Source organism: Macaca thibetana, chromosome 2 (genome assembly GCF_024542745.1).
Source record: "Macaca thibetana thibetana isolate TM-01 chromosome 2, ASM2454274v1, whole genome shotgun sequence".
Classification (NCBI taxonomy): Eukaryota; Metazoa; Chordata; class Mammalia; order Primates; family Cercopithecidae; genus Macaca; species Macaca thibetana.
The window spans coordinates 192,552,325-192,580,255 of record NC_065579.1 but is presented as its reverse complement, the minus strand read 5'-3'; the positions used below and the strand labels follow the sequence as shown (position 1 = coordinate 192,580,255).

Here is a 27,931-nt window from a genome sequence, read left to right as displayed (position 1 = left end):
CTAAAAGTTTCTCCTGTTTTTTTTTTAATCACATTGATAAACAATTTTGTAGTGACTTTTGCTACGTAGAACTAAGTAGGTAACAATTTTTATGTAAGAGAATAAATGAATGATTTATGTTTATGGACTGCTAGCTTTTCTTATAGGAGAAAAATATATTGTATTAGGATACAATAAGAAAGCTTCACTATCCTTTTTTGTATGTATAAAATAATCAATTATTAGTTATGTTTGATGTTAAGATAAAAAGTTATGATTAAATTAAAAAGTTCTACAACTTTACACATTTCTTTTAAGTTACGCAGAGTCCCAGTATTTTAGGGATATTTTTAACTGCTGCATATGTATTGCCTGCATGCCTATTTAAACAAAATTAAGTAAAATGCTTTAAGTACATGCTTACCCTAAGTGGGGGAGGGACAGTGGAACTGTGTTCTTTGGCATGAAAAGTTAGTGTTTGTGGTTTTAATATATCTTATTTTTCATTTGGCTTTGTGAAATTAAAGTAAGTTAACAGCTTGCTTTTGCAGATATTTAAGTGGTAATTATTTGTAAACATTTGGAAGATAAAATATTTCAATTCATTGACTTAATAAGCTTTCTGCATCTCTTTTAAGCTTTAGTTTAATCCACCAATAACTATGTTTAAATAAATTTTGGTAATTGTAAATGAATTGTACATGTAAATGAATAGATGGATGCATAAACGGATGGATGAAAAAGTGAACAAATTTAGTACACTGCTTCTTCAATATACCAAAAGATGCTTTAATAACAACTTATTCAATTTTGAGGGCTTTATAAATTGTCCATCTAGCTTCAAAAGCTTTCTTAATGTGCTGGCTTGACATTATTGACACTTGATAGATATGTTGGTTCAGACTCACACATTTTTCCCCCTTTGGTTGAAACAGTCATGGACTTTATTGTTAGACAGTATGTTTTCACATCGTCAGCAAACACGGTAAATATACTTTGGTTTCCCAATCTGACTTTCTGATCTGGTGTTTCTGAGCAATACTCCCTTTTGATTAGTAATTTAATATCCCTTATCCTCAGTGACGTCCTCTATAAAATGGAGAGAATAATACTGATTTATCAAAGCTGTTGCCGGAGGGGACTGAGTTTATGATTTATTTTATACGTAAAAGGCATTTTGTCTGCCAATGTTGGTAGCTATCGTATGCCTAGTTTCTGAGACATTACTTCACATTTTAATATTTTTGAAATAAAGCTGTGGCTCACAATTAATTGAATCATAAGCTGTGGGATTTTTTTGAAACAACAAGGAAATCAGTTGTGGTTTGTATAACTGAAGTTTGAAAATTGAAGGATATATTGTAATCGTTTTTAAGCCTTATTTTCTTGTATTTGTAAGGATTCCTATTAATGGTAATTTTATGTGTCTTTTGAATTACATACAAAATTAAGAAAAGAATGAGAAAGAATAAGATGATGCAGCAATAGACAAAGAAAGAGCTGATGGTAGACTACATGACCACTCTGTCAGATTTCTTTTTCTCAACATGTGTGAGCTAGTTTTCAGGTTCAGAAATTCACTCATTTATGTGTCAAATAAGAAAGCACGTTATTACATAAAGTAAAATAAAATAAGTGGGAACATTTATATATAAATTATATATAACAATGTGTGTGAGAGTGGGGCTATTAATGGCGTATCCTCCTCAGATTCACTGGACGAGATTAGTTCCGATGTATGGGATTGCTGATAGTAAGTTTGTGATTACCGTTGCCCCCCAGAATGATATTTGGCCTCATGGGAGGACATAGCCCTTATAGATTATATATATAATAAAATGTATTAAGTGGAAAGATTGAGAATGATCTGACCCCTTTTCAGATGACTATGGAATACACAAACTTTGCAACCTTATTTAGAAGTTTTTTAAAGATATTAAGCACTGCAGTATTTATAGGAGATATGAAAATAGATGAATGATTGACAACATTTCTCAATAGAAAGGATGACAGTAGGTATTTGAAAATACAGGTTGGTTTTGCATTGGCAGCAGTTGTACTTATAAGCTCATGACTTTTCAAATGAAAAGGAACAGTCACATTTAAATTGCAGATCTTTATACACAGAAACCTTATGCCAATATACCATGACCACTTGATTTATATTATCTCACAAATTTTCAGAACATAGAATAAATAGTATATTAATAATTTCCAATATATTTAAAATCTGTAAACATAGGAAAAAGTACATTGATTTCAAAATGTGATATACACAGAGTATTGAGACGTATCTGTCATCTGCAAGATGTTTCAAAAGTTATTTCCATTTTTTATTCCTGTTTGAAATGATTTCTTAAATCCCCATTGGACTGGAACTAAAGAATAGCTTCTTGACACATTGTACTTTATTCTGGGGAAGTCTGTCATTTCATAAATCTATCTCAAATGACTTATGACAATGTTCAGAAATATAAAGAACTATACTTTAAACTTGACAACTACTATTAATTTTAAAAACTGAGTGTTCGATATGTTTTAATTGGATTACCAAAAAAGAGACATAATAAGGCAATTAACCTCATTTTTTTGTATCTACTTCTTACATCAATTTTAATTCAAGAACATAGATATCTGAACATTTATTGTATGATCAGAAAGTATAAGTCAAGTAAAATAATGATTACATATTAAAATTGTAGAAAAACTACATTATTATTTATATTTGTTAATGCACTAAAAAGCATGTTTTTCAACTTTGAAGCTCTTAGCAATAGCATAAAGGGTACTCTGCAAGGTAGAGACCAGAGAAAGGGGAGAAAAACCAGCTTTTAGTTCCAATATAAATTAGGTGAAGAAATATGTACCAAGTATATAACATTTAGAGAAAATTCCCAGCATAGTTTGTGTCTAGAGTTTTTGAATGAAAATTAGAAATCGTTGCGGATTCTGGAATACTTAGAGATTCAGGAACCATCACTACATTACTCACTGGATGAAACCTTTGATGGTCTGTGTAGAAAGCCCCCGTTAGAAATAATTACAAACCCCCAAACTGAGAATTTTGTCTAAATGGATGACTCTTATGCGATGCATTTGCGTTAAAGAATTTGCAACTCTATACAATCGCAGTTGGAATAAACTCCTCTGGCCTGTATTTAGAGTTTTCCTCTAGGTGAACTTAGAGGACGCGCCAGTGTGGGAGGTATTACTGAAGGCAGACGTTCACATACTTGCCAATTGAGGAAAGCGTTTTACGGATTTCACTTGTGCATCTGCAACGTCACCAATGGGTCCAAACGAGCTCTTTAATCTAATGTTCATATTTGCCGGCTGCCACAAAATCTGGGCAACTATCACTTTAATAATTAAAACTCCGCAAGCCCTTTCTGTGGTTTTGACGTTTTACTATTCCAAAGGCATTCTTTATACGAAAAGAAAAGTACATCGTAGGACGTAGTTAACTATGAATGCTGAAATATTCATTTGTTTATTTGGAAAACTCTTCTGATGAGGAAACTGACAGAAGAAAATGGTCTAAATAGGGATAAATATCTTGCTTCCTATACCCATCTGTCTTATTTTTTTATTGGAAGCCTCTCCCGAGCTTAAAAATAAAAAAGAACATCTATTTTGGAGATGGGCAACACATTTTTTCCTAGCAGCAACTCAAAACATGATGAGTAATTTGGAAAGGAACTGTCAAATCTACCAGCTGCCTTGCTTAGGAAGCTGTCCTGCCCCGTTTGGTAACGTGTGTACCATATGCTGGATGCTGATTGCCTGGAGGATGAAACTGAAAGCCAAGTACTTCACGTGAAACTTGTTTAAAATAGCAAAAACAAACTGACAATACACAACTTGATGGAAACTTCTAAGTATTTTCTAACTTAGTGACCCGAAAGCGTGTTTCCTTTTGATGGAAAAATGGAATTGGCCACACAAGAATTTAGAAGTAATAAGAAGTACACATGTTTTTTGGCAAAATTCACCATTTAAAAATTATTTTTTAAAAGCAGCAGCCACTACTCTAGACAGAGATCTATAGGGACATTTTTTTTTAATATTTCAACGGCTTAACCACAGTAATTAAATATGCCATTTTAGAAAGTTCCATTTTATGAGTTGAAGCAAAGTTTTGTTAAAGCATGTTTGAAAGCAGTTTATTCTGAGACCACCAAGAAGTCAAAAAAAAAAAAAAAAAAAAAGGTTTGTGATTGGAAAATTCATTCAAGATGAACTGTAAATCTGACGTTACTTAAAGAATAATGTAACAGATATTTTGATGCCCCCATCTCCCATCCCAACTTGAAATTTGGAAAATATAATGTGCTGTACATAATTTGATATTGGAACTATCACAGTTTTTTTTAAATCAGAAAACTTAAAAGGTATTATGTATGAACCTTTTCATGTTTGGATGCACTTTTTGCAAAAGATGTTCTAAGTGTACCTTGAAAGGAGACCTAGACTTTTATTTCTTGCATCCCTTTTCTTTGGACAAGCTGTTACCCCATGACCTGAGGTAATCATCTCCCGCCTGAGAGCTCTTAATGTTTCCTGCACCTGGCGCTAATTAGCTACTTTATGCAGAGTCTCATTTAATTATTATTAAGCATCACGCTTTCCGTTGCTCCATATGTTTTGATTAAATGGTAGGTTTAAAAAACACATTCTGTTTTATCTTCTATATTCCAACTGAGTTTCCATGATGTGAAACGTTTAAAAAATCTTAAGCTAATGTTCATTTCTAAAGTGAAACACAAGCGTGGATTACTTCTCAGGCTGAGCTGGTTCTAGCCTTGTGTACGTGACAATGTCTGTCCACTGAACAGGAGGAGAGGCCAGGTATTAAATTACTCTCACACTTCTTTTTTTTTTTTTTTTTTCTCCTTTCAGAACTTGGTAAAAATGTTCTATTGTCTTGGTATTGAATGGTATTATAGTGAAGTCTGAAACTTACAAAAAATATAATTTTTTCTTGGCTGGGATGTTCTTTTACCATATGAATATACATGCAGTCCCTTCTTTCAAGTAACTTTGCTTAGTTATATCTTGGTTATGATCGTCCTGTATGTAATATTTCTAGGACACAACGAGCCACTTAAATCTGCCACATCTATGCTTTAATTTGCTTTACTTCAATAACCCTTTCTTCTGTTTTATCTTTGATTTTTTTTTTCTGTTTTACTTTCTCATTTCTTCAAATACGTTGGTTATATTGGCTTTCCTTAGTCTCAATTTCACATTTATCAACTTCTCGATAATAATTTCAGTCATTTTTATTTAATATTGTATATTTCTCAATGACAGTATACCACGTCTCCAACTTTTAAAATTGAAATCATTATGTATTTCTTATTTCTAAAATATAATCTAATTTTTTTGTTCTTTGTTGTTTTCTTGTTAAGCTCTAATATGAAATTCTTCATCTTGTCTTTTAGCCTTTGTCCCCCTTTTTTAGTTTTTAAAAGAGAGATTTCATTGTATATAATTTCATTTAGACTATGCCTGCCTAAGTATTTATTTTTATTGTTTCTGCATTTCTTTGAGTAATTTTTGGAAGACACAGGTTCTTTATCTCTTTTTAATTAATTACATTCCTTTTCTGTCATGAATGAAATAAGTACTTAGTTAATATACAAGTTTGTGTTAAATTTTGTTTTGCATAGTTCTGTTTTGGTTACTGTCTGATTATTCATTTTCTAGTTAGCTCTGAAGACTAGAGTTTGCATATTTGGAGAAGAGAAAATGTGAAATAGCAGGGTAATTCAATAACCCCTATTTGGAATGTTGTTTTTCATATCTTACTAAAAACATACTATTTTCTTCTCAGTATTATACTAGGCCTGGTGATACAGAATCACCCTTTTTAAGTTATGAACTGTGTGCATTTTCCTATAGAACTCTCTCCTCATCTTCCTTTATACTCTCTGCTTCATCATAAGGATGGTTTTCAGGTGTGTCAGTTTTCTATTGCTGCATAAAAATGACCACACATCGAGCAGTTTAAAACCATGTCATTCTATAGGTCCAAAATGCAGGCAGTCGCAACAGGGTTTTCTCCTCACGGTCTCACAGACCCAAATCAAGATATTGGCCAGGTGGCGCTCTCCTCTGGAGACTCTCCAGAAGAATCCACTTCAAAGTTCCTTGTGGTGTTTGTCAGAATCTGGTCCTTTGTGGTTGTAGGACTGAAGTTCTCACTTCCTTGGCTGTTAGACAGGGTGACTCACTGTTTTGAGTGACTGCTCTTCAGCTTTCGCACATCGCTGCCGCCAGTCTCCACAGCCAGCGGGGGTACCCTGAATTCTTCATGTGCTTGCTTTGTAGCTCTCTGAGGCCTCTTTCTGATATCAGCTAGAGAAAATTTCCTGATTTAAATATCCAGAGTATAAGTAAGGCCCAGCTGATGAATCAGCCCATTCTAAGGCCAACTGATTAGTAACCTCAAGTATATCTCTAAATATTTTTTGTAACTTAATATAATCATGAAAGTATTTCCAGGAAGGGCCTGCCTGAGGTCGTGGGGCCTCAGAATTCTGCCAACTACAGTAGGCTTTTTTTTTCTTTCTTCCTTTCAATACTTCTTCCTCTGCCTTCTGAATGTTAGCTTATTTTCTACAGTTATGTCTCATATTTCCCATGTCTTACTCTACTTTAAGTGTTATTTTTCCCATAAAAGGATCATGCGATGGGCTCTCACAATGATGTTAGATAATTTTTGTGCAACTGGTGCTGATAAAGGATTAAGGCTAGTTAGGTTGGTGTCCAGTGTGCTTCCTCAGTTTTCTTCCAACTTTACTGGACTTGGCAGGGGCACTTCATAATTTGTGGTTTAGGGGCTCTGGTGGTTTTTCCTTATTATTCATGTCTTTTGTTGTGCTCAATACAGGAAAGTGAAGTAATATAAGCCTTTCCTCAATTATCTTAACCTAAACACCAAAAGTTTGAATAATCATCATTTTTGGAGTCTCTTCAAATAAAAATAAAATAAATATGAAGTATTTTTATTTAGTACTTAAAATTAAAGTACTATAAATATTAAATATCAGGATAATATAAATACTCAGGTCCAAAACAGTATTATGAGATTAGTATTAAGAGGTTTCACTGGCTGTGTCCGGAAAAAATCACATGAACATTTGAATTACGTATTTGAAGGAAGTCAGAATTTTCGTAAGTTGCTGCACTTTGTAGACAGAGATGTCATGAGACATATACTGTAAAAGAGATCTAATGATATGTGCTACACCTAAATATGCATGGTATTTGAATGGCTACACTACTTACTTAAACATATTAAATGTCACTCAAGGCAAGAGTACACAATTACATTTATTAAAAATATATAAACTAGCAAACTGTATTACATTTTGATTTAAAATATATCTGAATGCCTTTTAAAATCTCACTTATGGCAAGTATTGCTTTCCAGATATACTGAGGACATTGTTTTCATTTCCCCGACAAAACTATCAGCTCTTTGTCAGTAAATACATTGTTATATTTATCCTTCTGCTGCCTCTAGGTCTAGCATCACACGTGTGGTGGGGGCACACAAATGTTGGTGCAGTTAATTGATACACGCAAATGCATACATAGGTAATATTTGCCTAGAAAATGTTTATGCAAGCAGCTTTAAATAGTGCTATAAAAAGATTAAGCAACATTAATGGTAACAGGCCAATCACATATTCCCCATTCTGCTGGTAGGAGATAAAATACAACAAAAAGAAGGCACTAATGAGCTAGGATGGTGACTTACTAAGCGTGTAATTAATGTTATTAAGAAACATTGCAGTTGCATATTAAAATTCCGTTAACTAAGCATCCCTTCAGCATCAGTACATTTGTTCCTTGGTTTCAAGTTTTTCTTTTTTTTTTTCTGATTGGCATCTTCATGCAATCTTTTTCTAAAAAATGAGATAATGGGATGTGATCAGCCCTCGTGGTTTAGCTGGAGTGCTGACATGACAGTTCTGGCAAGTTGACAGGTTAAGTGAGTGAAAATGGATGTCTTGTCTCACCATTTACTTGAAGAGCCATTTTAAGCTATAGTTTCTCTCTCTTTACTCCCACACTTACAACCCCTTCTATCCCAGATGTAAGAAGTCAAGTTTTCCCAATTTAGGAATTTAAGATCTTGAAAGAAGTTTTTCACCACTTTAGTCTTCTGCTGGTCAAAAATGAGATCATTTCTTTACAAACAATGAGTTATTTTCTCTAATAATGAATTAGTTTTTAAGTTAATAGCACTTTTTATTGCCTATAATGTGTATACACCTATGTATATTTAAAAGTTCTGTGAAACTTGCATGGTGAATCTCATAATGATTTCCATAGTTACATGACTTCCTATACCTACCTATAATTAAGGAAATCTATTTTCATAATCTGAAATATAATAAAGTTTAAAATTACCTGCACATGTGCCCACCTTATTTACAGTGTGAGTAAACTATTACTGTTGATTGCAATGTAGAAATATTTAATATGATTCTAGGATTAGAATGAACTTGCTAAACCCAGTAAAGACCATTTAGATGAAAAAATACATGGTTCCACTCCCACAATCCCTCAGTTTAATTTCTGTCTGGTAAACTTGAACGATGAGCGAGTTCACAGTCGAATTATATTCTTTGCCCGAGGCCTTCAAATACCTAAGCTGACTAAAGGAGCACACCCATCTAGATTGCCTCAGGCACAAAGAAGCCAGGTGAGGGGAATGGTGCCTTGGGGCACTCTGAGAAACTTCTGTCTCTAACATACTGCCTGTGTTTTCCCCTCGGGAGAAACACTCTCCCACCCTCCCTTCCTTTCCAACTTAATCTAAAGGAACAAATCAAATTTGTTTCTTTCTCTCTTTCCCCCCCTCTTCTTTTCTTCTTTTCTCACTCCTTCTTTTCTTCTCCCACTCTCCCTCCATCTCTTTCCTCTTTTTCTTCCTCTCTCTCTTTCTATGGTTTTTCCATCTGTAGAAGGCCAACTGAGTCAAGTTACTATTTTGCTTAGTATGTATGTATTACAACCTTCATTGTATTGTAACATGTCACAACATAATTGTAACACGTGTTGTAACATGCTTGATTATTTCCATGAATGTCTCTTCTGGTAGGAGGTGACTTCCAGAGGACAGAGATCTTGGTACCCTCTGACACAAAATAAAACCACTAATGTTATTTTAAAAATAATTGAATAGTATTATGAATTGAATTGCCATGTAACATCTGAATTCATTTTTGTAGAAATTTATTACTGTGGTATGTTCCAGTAATGTTTTGCCTTCAAAAACAAAAATATAAGTGTTAAGGCACTGACCCAAGTATAAAATGGCTATGTGCTTGTAGCTGTTCATTATAACACTGTTTTTATGTGCCTGCTTATGAGATCTAAAAATGTAAGACATCTTGAACTGAGTTAACTCTTTTCAGAAGCATTCTTTCCATTCTAGAATGATTATTTCATTATTTCAAAATCAATATTTCATTTTGATATTTACATTGTGCCATTTCAGGCAGGAGCACATTATATGTGACTCTAAATGAAAGAAAATGGTTTGAACCACTTTCACAAAACATATACATATTTTGGGGGTGTATGTGTATTACACTTACCAAAATAAATTCAGTGTTATTGGCCCTCCTTGGAATTGTTTTTACAGTTGCAACACATGGCAATTCAGAAGGCCACTTATGTTATTTTGTAGTCATACTATGTAATTATTGGCTGACTTCACTGCCTTTTCAAGTAATCAGATTTTGAATAATTGAGGGTTTTTGTGGGGGAGGAGGTTCTGATATTATATGAACCCTCCAAAATGAATCTCACAATCAACAAATTCCAAGACTGTTTCCAAACTGTAAAGAGTAATAGCTGCATAATGGTAACATGTTTTACTCATACAAGGAATGAATGTAATTTGTATGTATATGTGAGACCTCTCCTGGGTGTCGAGTAGAATATAAAGTCTAAATTGATGGAGAATCTAAGGATATGATTCATGGTACTCATTCTATTCTCTTTATTTATTTTTTCGTATTTATGAGAGCAGTAAATCATTTAGTGCTTTTCCTTTTCATTTTGACATTGAAGAAGCACATATACATATATATGATTATTGTTGAAAGAAAAGGTATTGCATTAGTCTGTTCTCATGATGCTAATAAGGACATACCCAAGACTGGGTAATGTATAAGGAAAAGAGGTTTAATCGACTCATAGCTCTACATGGCTGGGGAGGCCTCATCATCATGGTGCAAGAGCAAGGCACGTCTTAAATGGCGGCAGCAAGAGAGTCCTTTGTGGGGGAACTCCCCTTTATAAAACCATCAGATCTGCTGAGACTTACTCAGTATCACAAGAACTGCAGGGTAAAGACCCAGTTCAAGGATTCAATTACCTCCCACGGGGTCCCTCCCATGACATGTGGGAATTGTGGGAGGTACAATTCAAGATGAGATTTGGGTGTGGACACAACCAAACCATATCAGGTGTAGACATTGGTATTTTACTGTGGAATAAGGATTTTTATTATTAGCTACAAGTAAGTAGCTGGTGGCAAAGAATGTGTATCACTCATCTAAAGGATTTATTGCCATGGACCCAATAAAAAACAAAACAAAATAGTTAATTAGAAAGGTAGGTAATTTAGCAATTTGATCCTTTGCTTTTTTTTTTTTTTTTTGAGACGGAGTCTCGCTCTGCGGCCCAGGCTGGAGTGAGCGGCGCCATCTTGGCTCCCTGCAAGCTCCGCCCCCCGGGTTCCCGCCATTCTCCTGCCTCAGCCTCCCGAGGAGCTGGGACCACAGGCGCCGCCACCGCGCCCGGCTAGTTTTTTGTATTTTTAGTAGAGACGGGGTTTCACCGTGTTAGCCAGGATGGTCTCCATCTCCTGACCTGGTGATCCGCCCGTCTCGGCCTCCCACAGTGCTGGGATTACAGACGTGAGCCACCGCGCCCGACCATTTACATTTCTTGGAAATAGTGACAAATGAGTAAAATGTGATTAGTCTTTATAAAAGTGATTATTTTCAATCCTATATTTCTAATTTATATTTTCTATTATAAATACATTGCTTCCTCTGAGATGAATTATGTGTTAATACGCTTCAAATCAAACATTTCCATGGCAGTGTGTGTGTGCATTTCCAATATTCTTAACAGAAAATCTTTGGAAATCAAATGAAATATTACAGAGTAAAAATTAAATAAATAAGTTGAAGAAACAATCATGTATAAATTAGAACCCAACCTGAGTTGAGTAAACATTTATCTCTTATTACTGGTCTATACTGCATTGTAAAGAAACGATTTCTCACTATCTGTTTCTTGTTGGTGGAGGCAAGCCTATGAACTAATTTTTGCAGAAACTTTTTTTTTTCTTCTTCTTTTTAGAGACGGAGACTTGCTCTGTCGCCCAGGCTGGAGTGCAGTGGCGCAATAGTCTCAGCTCACTGCAAGCTGCGCCTCCCAGCAGTTCTCCTGCCTCAGCCTCCTGAGTAGTTGGGATTACAGGCGCACCCTGCCATGCCCAGCTAATTTCTTTTGTATTTTAGTAGAGACGGGGTTTCACCATGTTGCCCAGGCTGGTCTCAAACTCCTGAGCTCAGGCAGTCCACCCGCCTCGGCCTCCCAGAGTGCTAGGATTACAGGCGTGAGCCACCGCGCGCGGCCTTTTGCAGGAGCTTTTAAAACCCAGTGTTACACAATGCCTTTATTTGTCTGTAGTGCTTTTGTTAGTCTGGAATGTTGACTACTCATTTATAGTCCTGGGTCATAAATTTCCAACGTGGTGTAGCTGCACTCTCTACAAAAGGGCATATCAGAATCGGTTAGATTTGTATTCAGGTAACATATTTGAAACAACATATATCAGAATCGATTAGTTTTTGTTTCAAATCACCTATATATTTTTTTCAAACACCATATTTACTACTGCAATAGTAAGTCACTGTCACTGGTGGGTATGTGTCTAGGTATAATGCAATAGGTATGATAATATAGGTATATTATTCCTTAGGTATAATGAAATGGAAAACATATTGAGTATTTGCTTTAGATCAAGGATTCTATTCTTTTTAAAATGTACTATTCCCAGGCATTCATTTAGTGTTCACTGTTTTGGGCTTTTCTAGGTGAAATAAGTACGCCATTTATATGCTAAATAGTAGACCGCACCCCATACCAGTAAAAACTTCAAACTGGACTGAGGAAGTCTGACACAGAGGCTAGGGAGAAATAGAGAAACAAGGCAATGCAAGCAAGAACAAGTACCTTAAATTGGAAAGAACACAAGACAAGCACAAGGTCAGAGATTGTTCAGGTTAATCATTGTTGACAATGAGGACCAAAGGATAAATGACATCAGGGTGGGTTAACCACAAGACCAAGCAAATGCCAGTGATTGAAAGGAGAGACTGCTGTGCTGAAATGCTGGAGCTAGTTTGAGGACAAATGAGTGTCAGGATTGGAAAATCTTAGATCAGCTGATGGAAGCCAAAATGCTACACTGAGGAGAATAATTTGCAAGCATTGCTATGATAAGAATTGTAGGTTTTCACTGTGATGAAATGAAAAGCACGATAGGTTTATGAATAAAGAGTGAGTTGAAGAAAGTGTACTTAAGAACGGTTATACTTCTAGGTAGTATAGAAAGAGAAAGACAATGGGTTTTATGCTACCCTAATGATAAAAACAATTATTCAGGGAAAACATAATGTTATTATTTTTCAAATCTTTATAGCGTATTGGAAATTATGGCATTAAAATTCTATCATTCTTCTTGGTGTTAGATATGACACATTTTTAGTTAATCAGATCTTGGTTCAAAGGGAACCAAATTAATCTGGCATCTCAGTGTTTAAGAGTTCCTCCTGTGGCATTGGAATAAACCAGAAATCAAACCTGTCCTCCAATCTAATTTAACTTTCAGAAAGCTGTGTTTCTTGCATGTTCTCACTTTTAAGTGGAAGCTGAACAATGTGAACACATAGGCACAGGGAGGGGAACAATACACACTGGGGCCAGTCGGGGACAGTGGGGGCACACGGCGGGAGGGAGAGCATCCGGAAAAATAGCGAATGCATGCTGCGGTGAACACCTAGGTGAGGGGTTGATAGGTGCAGCAGTTCATCGTGGCACACATCTACCTATGTAACAAACCTGCACATCCTGCACACACACAGCGGAACTTCAAAATTATAAAATAAAATAAAATAAAATAATAAAGCTGCGTTACTTATGCCCTTCATAAGATTCAGTTTACTAGTTTTACTTCATTATGATAGTAGTTGAAACATAAGGCTTTTCAAATATTAATTGAGATAATGCCTGTGGAAGGGTTAACACAAACTCTGGCACATAATAAGCACTCAATTAATGTTAATTATTGCCATTCTATTAAATGGGTTGTGACTAAGTGAAATTTTAACTCAAGCAAATGATGGAAGAGAATGCTTCTTAAATATGCTTATAGAATATGTTAGTATTTAACAAGCAAATATATGAAATAGCAAAAACAATTCTACTTGAGTTTGTCAAAAAATTCAAAATGGCTATTATAGAATTAAAAGTTTATTCATCAGGCATAAAATTATATCCAAAGAAAAAGAGTGGCTGAGCATGCCTGTATTCACCCTGTGCCACATATGAATGGACCTAGCTGTTGCGTGACTCTCTCCGTGCTAATGCCTGCCATAGGAAGTCGTATTTTCCTGTTGAAACCACTCTGAACATGATGTGATTAACCTTTAGAGTCCCCCATCCCCTCATCTCAAAGCCCACCTCATGCCCAGCCTGTGCTTGCTACTCATGTTCAGCTATCTGATTTCCATATCACCCACTCGCACTCACTGGCAGGCATTAACATAACAGAACTGTAGCGTGACTTTGATTGAGGCCAGCTTGGGCTGAATGCAGTATCAAAGCATAATTTAGCAGAAATCAAATCTAATTTACTGTGCATTGTATATAAATTCTCAAAACACAGTTTCAAGTGAACTGTCCCAGACCTCTAATCTTAATTGACCTTTTTATATTTGGGTCTACTTCTCTGGAAATCACACAACATACTTTTCTTACAGAGCTATTGTTTTGTAACTTGCAAGTGTTGATTAAACACTAAATTGTGCCATTCTGTTGGCTTCATCTCATTTCTAGTTATAGCTGAAGCAATAAGGTATAATCACTTGACAGATTAAGCAAGTAGGATATTACATCGTAGTTACAAAAGATTTTTCCAATGCTTTCAGGTTTTAGACACAATATAAATACATATTTTATAGTCTTCTCTCTTAGAGACATATAGGAGAATTGCCATTTTTATAACAGGCATATTCTTCTGGAGTTTATAACTCAATCTCTTTAATTCACATTGGGTTTAAACGTGTGTTTGGAATTGTCGTCTTGAGGACCTAGTAGTGTTTTTTTTTCTTTTTTTATACTTAATGGGAGTCATTATAGAAAATCTATTTTATGTATAGCACACTTAGTGCTATTGTGCTGTGTTGATAAAATGCCACCTCTGTCTACTCCCTCCCATTGGTGCCATCAGCCAAATACTGTGTTTTCAGACCATTCTCACTGCCACCTGGCAGAGACGCTGAAACTGTGCAGGGTTATTAGAAGAATTGTTGATGCAGTTTTTCATTTAAAACCTCAAAAATAAATTCCTTCAGCTGATATCCCTTCACAGAAGATTGCAATATAGATCTTGGGCAGGCAGAGAGTCTACAAAAGTAAAAGTAATTGATGCCATTTGTTTCTTTGGTCCACCTTCAGGTGATAATAGGAAAGGATGTGTATTTTCACAGACTTGAATACTCTTCAAAGTTTTTGCTTTGATAAATGTTTCCATATTTTCCATTTTTTTAAATTAAAAAATGATTAGATGATTTTAGTTCCAGCAAGATCAATGTGGCATAAGTTCTGGTGACAATAGTCTATTGGATGCATTTGAAACACAACACATTACAACTTGGAGTAAATGTACAATATAAATAAACATCACATGAAAATATATTTTGTAGGATAAATAACAGATGCTGACAGTTTTTTGTTAGTGGTCTTTAAAATAATCCAGTATTGGGTAAAAGTTCCAGAAATTATAATTTCCTGGCCTTTTTAGATTATACTATCAGTGGCAAATATTATGTCATGATTTTGCAGAATTTCTTTGTCCTTTAAAAGCCCTGATGAAATGGTATCTTCGGGTGCTACTATAAATAAAAATTCTCAACTGGATTTTCTGCCCCAACTTGTGAAGATTTCCCAGCTCTTTGTCTTTGCTCTTTCTCTAATCCTCATCTACATTGCTTCTAAAGCACCCTTTCCAAAATATAAATCTGATTGTATCTTTCTTACAAAAATGTCTTTGAACAGATCTTTATGGTTTTCAGGACGAAATGTCACACCCGTTTAGCAGGAATCATCTGGTCCTATCTGTATCACCTCTGTGACCTAGATTTCTTTTATTCTCAGAATCCTTTACAAGCTCCTAAAAATCCAGTTCAATGGGTCTCTGCCTTATATGCTGCTTCTCTTTGTCCCAAGTGACCTTACCACTCTTCACCTAGTCAACTCTTACTTGTCCTCCAAAGTACAGCTCTAAAGTGGCCATGCCCTAGCACTTTTTCTCTTTTTTTTTTTTTCTCACAACATGGCCTGATTGGTTCTGTTCCACTGTCTCTCCCCTGGTGCCCTCTGCATTTTTTTCTGTTTTCACTGAAAAAATTACATTTTGCCATTTTTGTGTATTTGTTTATGTATTTACTTGTAAGTCTCTGCCACAGGGCAAGAACAATTTTATTTGGCTTCCCATCTCCTGTAGCAACCAGAATGTATCATCATTTTTAGTCAATCAATATATTTTGTGTGACTAAATGGATGAATTATGTCTTTTCAGAAAAGTGGATGCATAGATGTGGTCATTTGTCAGTCCTTATTTTGAGGACTATATTTTAGCAGCTGTGTTAAAATTGTAGTATCTAGATGCCAAAAGAATTTTGCAAAATCACTCATCCACAAAAAAATTTTTCAAAAGTTTGAAAATTAAATTCATGGAAGTCTGTACTTCTAAAGGACACCTGATAATTTTACTGATAGAGATTGGTAATTTCTCTGGATAGATGAAGAATAATATACTTGAAACTATAAAACACATAAATATATGTTTATATTTCATTGATTTCATTTGATGATTTCAATCATGTTTATTCTCAGTTAATAAATTTAAAAAATTTATAAAGAAGGACTGTATAGAGTATCCAAGACGCTAAGGTTTTACTAACAACTTTTGTGAGATAATTTAAATTCTTTCTGGCCCAAAGCAGTACAAATTAACTAATAAGCTAAATAGGTGATTTTTACTCAAGTCTTTTAAATGACTGATTTTGACTCAACTGAGTTTTGAATTTTTAATAATTTTAGATACATGCTAAATTATTCAGCACTTCTCACTTAGCAAATGTCCATGTTGACACTCTTATTTTTCTTTATAGAATTACAAAGAGATACTCAACTTTTTCATAACAAATATAATTTTTCTACAATATTGCAGATGACAGAAACAAACCTTAAATGTTTTTTTGGTACAAATACCTGGTGGTTTCACATTTCTACTGAAAAAAATGGTCACTGCAGTGTTTTAAGAGTTTTCTGTAAGGTAATTTTGTAACATTGATTTAAACTATCATTTCTATTAGAAAACATGGAAAAAAATCAATGTATCTGCTGATTCAGGAGAATTGCGTAGAAATAACAAGAAGATTGTAAGAAGCAACTAATCTCCTGAAAATACAAGGCAACACATACCATGCTCTGTTCAAACAGATTCATAAATCTGGGTTTTCCATACTGCTAGAATGAGTCTTCTGTTATCTATAGTTATAGAAGAAAATTTCTCTTAGTAGATTTATCCCATCTGTCCCTGGGGTATGTGTTAGATGTGTTGAACTAGGAGGCAGTATAATAGAACACCAAAAAATAAGTCAATACAAATCCCAGTGAATTGTTTGGAAAAATGCTGCTGCTTTTTCCACGCTAGCGTTCTTGTAAGGCTGAGGAATTGGTTGCACGTTTGGGGCTGCTCTACATTCACCCTCTTCTTGGACCTGCACTTCTTTTCTCCTGAAGCACTGAAATGATTTCAAGTGACAGTTTTTACCAGATGTCACTTATGGTTAGAGGGTTTTAAAGTACCACTAGGTTATAAAAATTAGAGTTGATTTTAAAGTGTTTTCTGTCTCCGTTTTCTAGCCTAAGCAGCTAGTTTAAGTGGAAATAGATTATTACAAAAGTCATGGAATAAGCACGGTGTTTTCTGTTCAACAAAAATGGGTTTTGGTAGGGAGATGCCCTTGTGAAAACTTCCAGTTATACTGTCTTTCCCTTTATTCTCTCAAGATCATTAGACCACCATTTAAATCTGAACTTTCTTAGGATTTTTACCCCCATCCCTTTCTTTTATTTTCTGTTGGAGTTACTTATGTCTTCGTCTCATTAGCTTCACCTGTACCATTTTAATAGCCTCCCAGTTAGACTCCTTGTTTTACGGACTAAGTGCCTTCCTCTCCAATCCATGCTACATTCATTAGAGGGTTAAAGCAGCCAAAAATTATCTTTTGCATCTGTCACTTTTCAGCTTAGAAAAAATCAGAATAAAATCCTCAGTTTGACTTCTTAAACCCTCCTTTGTAGCCAAAAGTGTTTACATAACTTGGACCCTCCATCCTGCCAAATTACACACTGTATCCTACGGTTGTTCTCGCTTCTTGTACTTTGCTCCATAATCTCCTTGTTTGGCATGTGTTCATTTTTCCGTTTACCTCAAAGCTACCATAATGCCCATTTTCTACACAGAGCTTTCTGTAGGTTTTACAACACCAAGGGATTTCTTTCTCCTAAGTTTTATTATATTTATTATATATACAATAACTTAAATTCTCCTCTGCTGTGCTCTGAGATCACCTCTATCATTGCACTTCCCACAGTCTTAGATAAGTGTTGATTTAATTTTGTTTTGGTTTTCATCATTGTCATTGTGTTTTTCCTTTCCATTAGACTATAAGCTCCTTGATGGCTTCAGGATAAGAGCTTCTCATCTCTGTATCTTGAGTGCCCAGTAGGGGAACATAGTAATTACTGGACTAATCTTTATCTATCTATATGAAATAAATTAGATTGAGTCAACCATTCAGTACATTTATTTATATTGCTTATTACCCTTGTATGTAATTCCCATCTCTTCAATTCTTCAATGTCTTTAATCTTTCAACTCTTGAATTCTAGATATAAGCACTTTAAGAATAGGGGTCATATTTTATACCTTCTGGTATCCCTGTGCCTTATATAATTCTTGCAGTTACTATAAAAACAGCCAATGCTTGTCAATAAATTGACTTTAGAGGAAGGAGATGGTTGAGTAAGAGTGATTCTTTTTTTATCTTTATTTATTTAAAAAACAGAACCAGCTTGAGGATCCATGTTTTTCCTTAAAAGTGTTAAAATCATTTAAAAAATCTAACTTTCTATGCAAGGATATATAGGCCAAAGGATTACAATGTACAACATTTAAAAATACGTCTGCTAAAAATTTTGCTTCTTTCCTCACATTTGATTGAATATAATGTCTTTCTTTTTTGTGTTTTGAGAAATGTGTAAAAGTAAATAATAGACTGTAGTCGCTCCCTGGCACTGAACAAGCAACATAGTACCGTATTTTCTCCCTGATGTATTTTTCTTTGTCGGTGGTTGATATTTACACACTTTCTTTTCTTTTCAATTATAGCTCCCCCACAGTTTGTGGTTCGGCCAAGAGATCAGATTGTGGCTCAAGGCCGGACGGTGACATTTCCCTGTGAAACGAAAGGAAACCCACAGCCAGCTGTTTTCTGGCAGAAAGAAGGCAGCCAGGTGAGCGTGAGGCTTCGCTGCGCTTCTGACATCTCGGAACTTCTGCTGTCTCTGCTGCTCCTGAAACCTGCCTTGCTTCTCTTGTTCTCAATGTTTGAATTCATTTTATTTCTGAAAAAGAGAGTGGTGAATGTAAAACTAAGTGGGAGTCAGATGTTCTAGTAATAGCATTCTTTATTTTCTAGTATTAATCTTTTCAAAATTCTGTCTCTTACACACAACAGCAATAAAGCAATATAACAAAATTATCGTTAAAAGTCACACCAAAACCTCTGTAGCGATTTAAAATCTGTTAAGGTGAAGCTAATTTTGTTTTCTTGTATTGAGTTACGTGGTATGATAGAGTCTCTGTGACATGGAAAACAGTCAGAAATATTTTTTTTAATTGACCCAGAATTTAATTTCAATCCTCTCTCTTAAATACACAGCATAAATGACTTTTCTTATCCTTAATTAAAGCATGCTTCCATTTAAGAGTAGGATAAATCTTTTCCTTCTCCGTTCCTCCTGGACTCATCCGTAGTGTGGTTAGACAGGAAATAATACGTAGTACACTAGAAGGAACCCATACCTTGTCTTTGTTCTGCCCTGGTTTGTCCTCTGCAGGGCCCTCTCTGGGCAACATGGCCTCTCAGAGTCTCTATGAAAAGTCAACTGGATACACTAGTTTTCTCATTTAGAACTTGGTCCAAACTTGGACAACTGCTTAGCTTCTAGGTTCGTAGGCAATGAGTAAAATTTCCAGCTAAAACTAGATCAAAAATTGTGTTGTTTGCAAAATAATGTGTCCATGCATTCCCATGGGACCTGGAGATATTTTCATTCTAAACTTTCTAGAAACATGCACTACTAGGCATATTCTGAGGAAGAGACCTCCTGGTGGTCTTCCTCACCACATTCTGTTATTACTACACGTTCCAGAAGAATTTCCTTGGGAATAATGGAAATCATTATTAAACGTCTCTGGAAATATAAAACCTTGGCCAGAGATGGGAAATACAAGTTGCATTAGAGGACTCTGTTGATTAAACTTACATACATTTATCTGCAACATACATGTGTGCAAGGAAGCCTTTAGAAGTTCTGTTCAGCCGTTATCTCTAACTGTTGTGGGTTTCTATAAATTCCTGTGCCAGCTCATAGTGGGCAGTTCTAACAGCTCAGTCTGGATGGATGAATGGCATTTTATTCCTCACTCAGCTCTCCTTGTTGGAGTCATTCCTCTTGTGACTTGTGGAATATAAGTGTAGTGATGGGAATGTAAGGAAAGGTGATGGCCATTGCCGTATCCAACATCAGAACTGTTCCACGTCTTAACTCTCAAATCTTCTTTATAATTTAGTAATTATAAAATAGGTTTCCACACATAGAGTTCTTTGACTGTTTGCTTTAAAATTCTTTTCAGATGTTAGTGTCTCAGACTCTAAAGTAAGTGTCAGGCAGCATGACAATTAAACATATATACACACACACATAGACACACACAGACACACACACCACACACATACACACATACCACACACATACACATACACACACACACACATATACACACATCACACACATACACATAGACACACATGCACACACATAGACACACAGAGACACATACATACACATAGACACACACCACACACATACACATACATACACACACACACACACACACACAAAGGAGAAAATTCGAAATCCAGTTTGCTCCTTATAAATTGTACAGCTTTTGTAGTGCTATTTAAATGTACTGAAACTCATTTTCTTAATGTAAAATACAAGGCTAATACATTTTACTTCACACAAAGTTTAAATGAATAAGTCGTTTTATATATAAAATTGCTTTACACATTATGAAGGTTAAGCAAAATGTTATGTCACTGATAATAAATATAATGATGTAAAGCAATTTGATCATTGCATACTTACACTTTAAACCCATGTATTGAGTGAAATCTCATTATAATGTGTCTTGTTATTATATAGCTAAGACTATATCATGTGTAAATCACATTCCCTAAAGTAGCGCCAAGTTGAATTACAAGGTAGTGCATAAAATGTGTATTGGCCTTGTAGCTTAATAAGCATAGGGTATTTAAATATGTTACATCTTTTTTAATGGTTTCAAAATAAATAACAATTAAATAGCACTTAAGTATTCCTTTTTCTGTATTTGACAAAGCGGCATATAATTCCAGAGATATCAATGTTAAAGATTACACAAAATCTTATGTCTCGTTTTCTTTCCCTCACCTATCTTTCTCCCATCAGAGAGACAGAGGCAGAGATAGAGAGGGATGGGGTGGGAGAGCGAGAAGGAGAGAGAAAAAAAAATACTGTGAATGAGAACAACAGAGAAGTGCTTCAGCAAATTATAAATTCTCAAATCATGAATTGGGATATTGGGAAAAAATAAATCGGTCTTACTGTTTTCAGTATCCAGTTTTTATAGTGATCTATGACCATCCATCAATAGAAACAGTTAAAAGCCTGAACTTAATGGTCCATATTTCTCAATATGTGCTGATAATGCCAATTAGCTCTAATAGGATACACAGGCAATCTCCAAGGTGGGAAGAGCTGTGAAGTTCCTGGTTTTTGCTTGTAATCCATTTTCTTTTGCCTATGTCATGCAAGCGGAGAATAAAAATGATGGGTTAACCTTCATATAATGCCATTTTCCATGTCGACGAATCATTGAGAAGGTGGACTGATGGTACATTGTAGAGGAAGAGATCCCACAGAGAATAAAGCCCATCTGATATATTGGTGCTATGTAAATCAGTATTCTAATGGCTAATTGTGGGGAAGTGTGCACTTTGAGTTATTGTATCATTTTCAAGTGACTTCAGAATTTAGACTCTCTCTTTCAGTTTGTTTATTTTGGTAATACATTTGGAATCTACAGTAGAATCAGCTGATTCTCAAATCGTGTTTCTATGCATGAAAATGTCTAGCCTTATATAGTAGCACACATTTTATAAGAGGTCAACAGCATATTGAAATTACATTCTTGACATGCTAGCAAACATCACTCCTTTTAGAAGGAGTTTAATAACATGGTAATGTTTATGTAAAGTGGGCTTATAGTGTCACACTTGAATCTAATAAAGTGGACATCCATCATGTTGCAATAAAGAGAAGAGCTTCTAATTAAAATAGGACATCGTTTGCAGGATTAAAGTCATTTAGCATAATTGAAAAGTGTTAATACCCTATTTTATCCTCTTCCATTGGTATTACTTCAAGGGTAAAAACATTTTAAGGTGAAAACGTGTCCTGTGCCTTTAATTGAATGTTATTACCTCTTGATTGCAACGTATTGAAACTGTTTAATTACAAACCTGGAAAATTAATTACTATATGGAGAAACAGATCCCAGAGGGTTATAATGTCCTTTTTTGTAAGTAAATACAACATAAAAATTGATATCTTCTTATTTATAATCCAACTTGGAAACAAGCCCCAATGTAATTTATTATACTCAAATGTTTTTCTTAATTGAACAACAGTAAAGCAACATAGTTCATCCAAATTAATGTTACTCCTCTCATAGATGAACTTTTACAATTTGTAATGAGGCTATATGTATATATGAGATATAGAATAATTTTGTTTTAAAAAGAAAGTAATATGAAATTGTTTAAGGTAATACACTTTTAGAAACATTCTACATTTTCTTTTTATCTTCAGTAATTTGCTTAATCTTGCTTAAACTGTAGTATTTGTTTATAGCCCCATTCAAAGGTGCAAAAACTGTATAGCAGAAGTACAGTCAGCTCTCTGTCATGCACTTTTGAACAACTTTGGGAGAAATTCAGTTGAGTGCATCAAGGATTCAGAATGATCGACAGCAGTCATACTTTGCATTCTTCAGAGCTGTGCACTTCGTACCACCCATCCCCAGTCCATGTTATTGGCCAGATCTTCAGGAGGCCTTAGCAATTGAGTCAGATAAGAATTGTTTTGCCCATTTTCCAGATAAAGAAACAAGTTTCAAAGATATTAACTAACTAGCAGAATATCAGGATGAGATAAAGATCCCATTCTTTAAAAACACAGATGACTTTTCTTTCAACGAGAAAATATTGACTTCTTAGAGGATGTTATTTCACCATGATTTGGAAAAACTTGATCAGTGAAACGCACTGTGTGGCATTTAAACATTTCTGTACCATATAGTTTTTAATCTATGTATTTTCTTTTTCCCACTTTATTCCCTAATTGTCGTAGCTTTTATTCACATAATTTTTTAAGTGGAAAATGAATATTGATGAGACTGTGCTTGCTTCCACAGAACCTACTTTTCCCAAACCAACCCCAGCAGCCCAACAGTAGATGCTCAGTGTCACCAACTGGAGACCTCACAATCACCAACATTCAACGTTCCGACGCGGGTTACTACATCTGCCAGGCTTTAACTGTGGCAGGAAGCATTTTAGCAAAAGCTCAGCTGGAGGTTACTGATGGTGCGATATCTTTATTAGATTTGTCTTACGAAAACACGGATTTTTATTTCTAGACACACGTTAATCATGTGGAGTTTGCTGATTTGTGAAATCATTACTATGTGTGCTTATCTTTTAAGTTTGAATCCAGGTCACATTTTTTAGTAGTTTCTAATTCTCCCTGATTGAATACCGCTCATTTTCCCCAAAGAAGAACTTCAGAGATAATTTACTTAATTCTTAAAAATAGAATAGTGCATTATTTTAAATAAATCTTATCACACTCACTGCATATTGAAATGTAATCTGTATATTTTTGTTGAGTCTTAGGCTGACATGATTGGTTCTACTAGACATTAATGATTTTATTTCACTCTAGGAGGAGGTGATACCACCTTTAATATTATCAGAGATGAGTTTTTAGTTAGCTAATCACATTAGGACATGCCTATGATTTTAATTATGCATTCAGCAAGTTAACTACCTACCTTTCAAAGTGCTGAAGAATGCTAAAATTATTATTTTTATTTGCACATATGCACTTTGAATCTTAACTGAGGCACCTACATTCATAGTGAAAGTTGAAAAGGTTGAAGGGCTCTGCATAATCTGATTTTTTCCCAGCAGCTTCTTTGGCACAATTGACAGCTAGCAAATTTGAGATATTTCATGGACCTCTGAGTGTGAATTTAATCCCTATTCTTTGATGTCTTAAATTGAAAATTCTTTCTTACTCTCCTTTATTTGTGAGGATTTTTAGTTTTGTTTTCTCCCCAATGCTGGCTTCTGAGATGTAAGTGCTTTGGTCTGCGGCCTCTCTTGATCCTCTTCTTTCTCTGCTGGTGAAATTTGATGTGCTTTTATACAATTTAAATTTACATGTAGATTAAAAGGTCACTTAAAATTAATAGAAAGGCAGTATTTTTTAATATCTGTTCATGGTATGGCCTGATTCAGTGACATGTCAGGAATGGGAATAAATAGAACAGACAAACATTGGCTGCAGGGACATTGAGTCGTTAGTGGCTGCACCTGCTGATGCTGCAGAGATTTACTGCCATGGAACTGAAAGGAGAAGTCAGGTTCAAGGATAGCAGTGATGAGAAATTCTTCCTTAGATGGGCAAGCTCTTTGATTCTTTGTACCTCCATATTTTTTTAAAAGAATAAAGGATAATTATTAATGATTTTTAAAATCTTATGTTTTCACCTGTCAACAAAAATGTTCAGATACATACACTTGAAAAATAAGATATTCTGACCTAAGGCTACATTTTATTCTATATTCCTAAGAACACTCCAAACATAATGCTTAAGATACCAGCTATCATTTAGCTACTTATAATATTTTATAGAAGATTGACTGTCAAATGTTTCTAAATGAAGAAATTATTACGGAAAAGGCAAACCATATTTGTAGGAAGCAAAGGTGATGAACTAGAAGAGCCAGTTGATGTGACTGATATGGTTCATAAAACAGTGAATATTCAGAATTACGTCTGATACAATAAATGGAAAACCTTTGAGACCTTATACTAGCTCATGATATCTTACAAAACAGTAGTTTTTCTAGCTTTCCTTCTGTGGTCAAAAATAAGTGATGACCAATTTTAAATCTTCTGCCAACTGAGATTGCTCTAAACATTTTGTTACAACTGGCTTGAATATTAATTCCTATATTGATTTTTACTTGAGTAAGCAATTACAAAGTCAAGATCCTTTTGCAGAAACATTGATTGCAAGTTACAATGCTGTTGATTTTGACAGTAAAGAAATGAAACTATAAGAACTAAATATGTACACACATGTTATCAATGAATCTGTCTCTAAATATGAAGTTGCCACATTGATGCCTTAAGCTTCTATTCATAGTTTTGATTTTTCATATAGGTTAATGATTTAATAATATCTGAGCCACTATTTTCATTTTGACCACACTTATTTTGATATATTTCAGGGAATTGTAGAGCCATTTGAAATTCCATGGTAGAATGAAAACGTATGTCATGTTCAGAAAAACAAGTGATTACAGGCATACCTTCCTTTATTGTACTTTGCAGATACCATGGTTTTTACAAATTGAAGGTTCATGGCAACCCTGGGTCAAGCAAGTCTATTGGTGGCATTTTACTAACATCACGTGCTCACTTTGGGTCTCTGTGTCACATTTTGGTAATTCTCACACTATTTCAAACAGTTTCATTATTATTGCATCTGTTATGGTGGCCTGTGATCTGTGATCCTTGATACTACTATAATTTTTGGGGGTATCACAAAGTGCACCCACATAAGATGGCAAACTTTATTGATATATGTGTGTGCTCTGACTTCTTTACCCACTGGCCAGTCCCCTGTCGTTCTCTCTCTCTCCCTGAGCCTCCCTATTCCTTGAGACACAACAGTATTGGAATTAGGCCAGTCAGTATCTCTACAGTGGCCTCCAGGTGTTCAAGTGAAAAGTCGCATGTCTCGGACTTTAAATTAAAAGCTACAAAGGCTTAAGTTTAGTGAGGAAGACATGTCAAAAACTGAGATAGGGCAAAAGCTGGGCCTCTTGTGCTAAACAGTTAGCAAAGTTAGGCATACAAAGGAAAAGTTTTTGAAGGAAAGTAAAAGTGCTACTCCAGTGGACACAAAAACTGATAGGAAAGTCAAACAGCCTATTGCTGATATGAAGAAAGTTTGAGAGTCCGGATAGATCAGTGAGTCACAGCATTCCCTTAAGCCAAAGCCTAATCCAGAGCAAAGCCCTAACTATCTTCAGTTCCTTGAAGACTGAGAGAGGGGAGGAAGCTGTAGAAGAAAAATTTGAAGCTAGCAGGGGTTGGTTGATGAGATTTAAGGAAAAACACCAAGGTAAAGCATCAAGGGCTACTATAGAAGCTTCATCAAGTTATCCAGAAGTTCATTCATTAAAGTGGCTATACTAAACAGATTTTCAATGTAGACAAAGCAGCCATATATTGAAAGAAGACGTCATCTAGGACTTTCATAGCTGAAGAAAAGAAGTCAATGCCTGGCTTTAAATGACAGGCTAACTCTCTTGTAAGTAACTAATGCAGCTGGTGACTTTAGGTTGGAACTGATGCTCGTTTACTATTTCAAAAATTCTATGACCCTTAAAATTATTCCAAATCTACTCTGCCTGTGCTCTATAAATGGAAAAACAAAGCCTGAATGACAGCACACCTCTTTACAGCATGGTTTACTGAAATATTTTAAGTACAATGTTGAGATCTACTCTTCAGGAAAAAAAATATTCCTTTCAAAATACTATTTCTCATCCACGATGTACTTGTCACCCAAGAGCTCTGATAGAGATGTACAAAGAGATTAATGTTTTTATACCTGTTAACACAACATCTATTCATCAGCCCATGGATCAAGGAATAATTTCAACTTTCAAGTCTTATTTAAGAAATATATTTTCTAAGGCTGTAGCTGCCACAGACAGTAATTCAACTGAAGGATCTGGGCAGGGTTAATTAAAAACCTTCTGGAAAGGATTTACCATTATACTCTCCACTAAGAACATTTATGATTTACGGGAGGAGGCCAAAGCATCAACATTATCAGGAGTTTAGAAAGTTGGATAACTTTGAGGGGTTCAAGACTTCAGTGGAGGAAGTGACTGCACATGTGGTGGAAATAGCAAAAGATCTAGAATTAGAAGTGGAGCCTGAAGATGTGGCTAAATTGCTGCAGTCACATGATACACATTGAACAAATGAAGATCTGTTTCTTATGGGCGACGAAAGAATGCGATGACACATTGAACAAATAAAGAACTGCTTCTTATGGGTGACCAAAGAAAGCGATGACTTGAGAGGGAATCTACTTCTGTTCAAGATTGTTGAAGTGACAACAAAGGACTCAAAGTTTCACATAAACTTCATTGATAAAGCATCATCAGAGTTTGAGAGGATTGTCTCCAATTTTGAAAGACATTTTACTGTAGATAAAATGCTGTAACACAGCATTGCATGCTACTGAAAAATATTTCATGAAAGGAGTAGTGAATCAATATGGTAAACTTTATTGTCTTATTTTAAGAAATTGGCACAGGTACCCCAGCCTTCGGCAACCACCACCTTGGTAAGTTAGCAACCATCAACACTGAAGCAAGATCCTCCATCACCAAAAAGATGACCACTCTAGGCTCAAATAATCATTAGCATTTTTTAGCAATAAAGTATTTTTAAGATACTAACTTTTTGTTAGACATAGTATTATTCTACACGTAATAGACTCCAGAATAATGTAAACATAACTTTTATATGCACTGGGAAACAAAATTTGTGTGGCCTTCGTTATTGCAATATTTGCTTTATTGTTGTGGTCTAGAACCAAACATACAATACCTCTGAGATATGCCTGTATTCCATTTATAGCAAATGTATCTGTTATCACAGTTAGACTCATTTTATGAAAATATTTATAATTCAAGCATTCATAAAAGATGAAATTGCTAATGATGCTGAATAGTGCTATGTTGAGCAAAAACTTTACCGATCGTAGATTAAGCTAATAAGTTTGAATATACTTGAGTTTCAATATATTTCTTTAAAAGACTTCTGCATTAATTCACTGGCATTGTTCTTT

The 27,931-nt window shown here is 35.0% G+C and overlaps 1 protein-coding gene across 11 annotated transcripts in view; it reads left to right on the top strand.

Annotated features, from left to right (window-relative positions):
- ROBO2 (roundabout guidance receptor 2) overlaps positions 1 to 27,931 on the top strand; it is a 1,778,513-nt gene that overhangs the window by 1,655,694 nt on the left and 94,888 nt on the right. For all 11 annotated transcript variants that reach the window (XM_050782129.1, XM_050782128.1, XM_050782122.1 and 8 more), the window contains 2 exons: positions 18,767 to 18,891; positions 23,180 to 23,351. In XM_050782129.1, the coding sequence (XP_050638086.1) occupies positions 18,767 to 18,891; positions 23,180 to 23,351 (297 nt within the window). The remainder of the gene's footprint in view (positions 1 to 18,766; positions 18,892 to 23,179; positions 23,352 to 27,931) is intronic.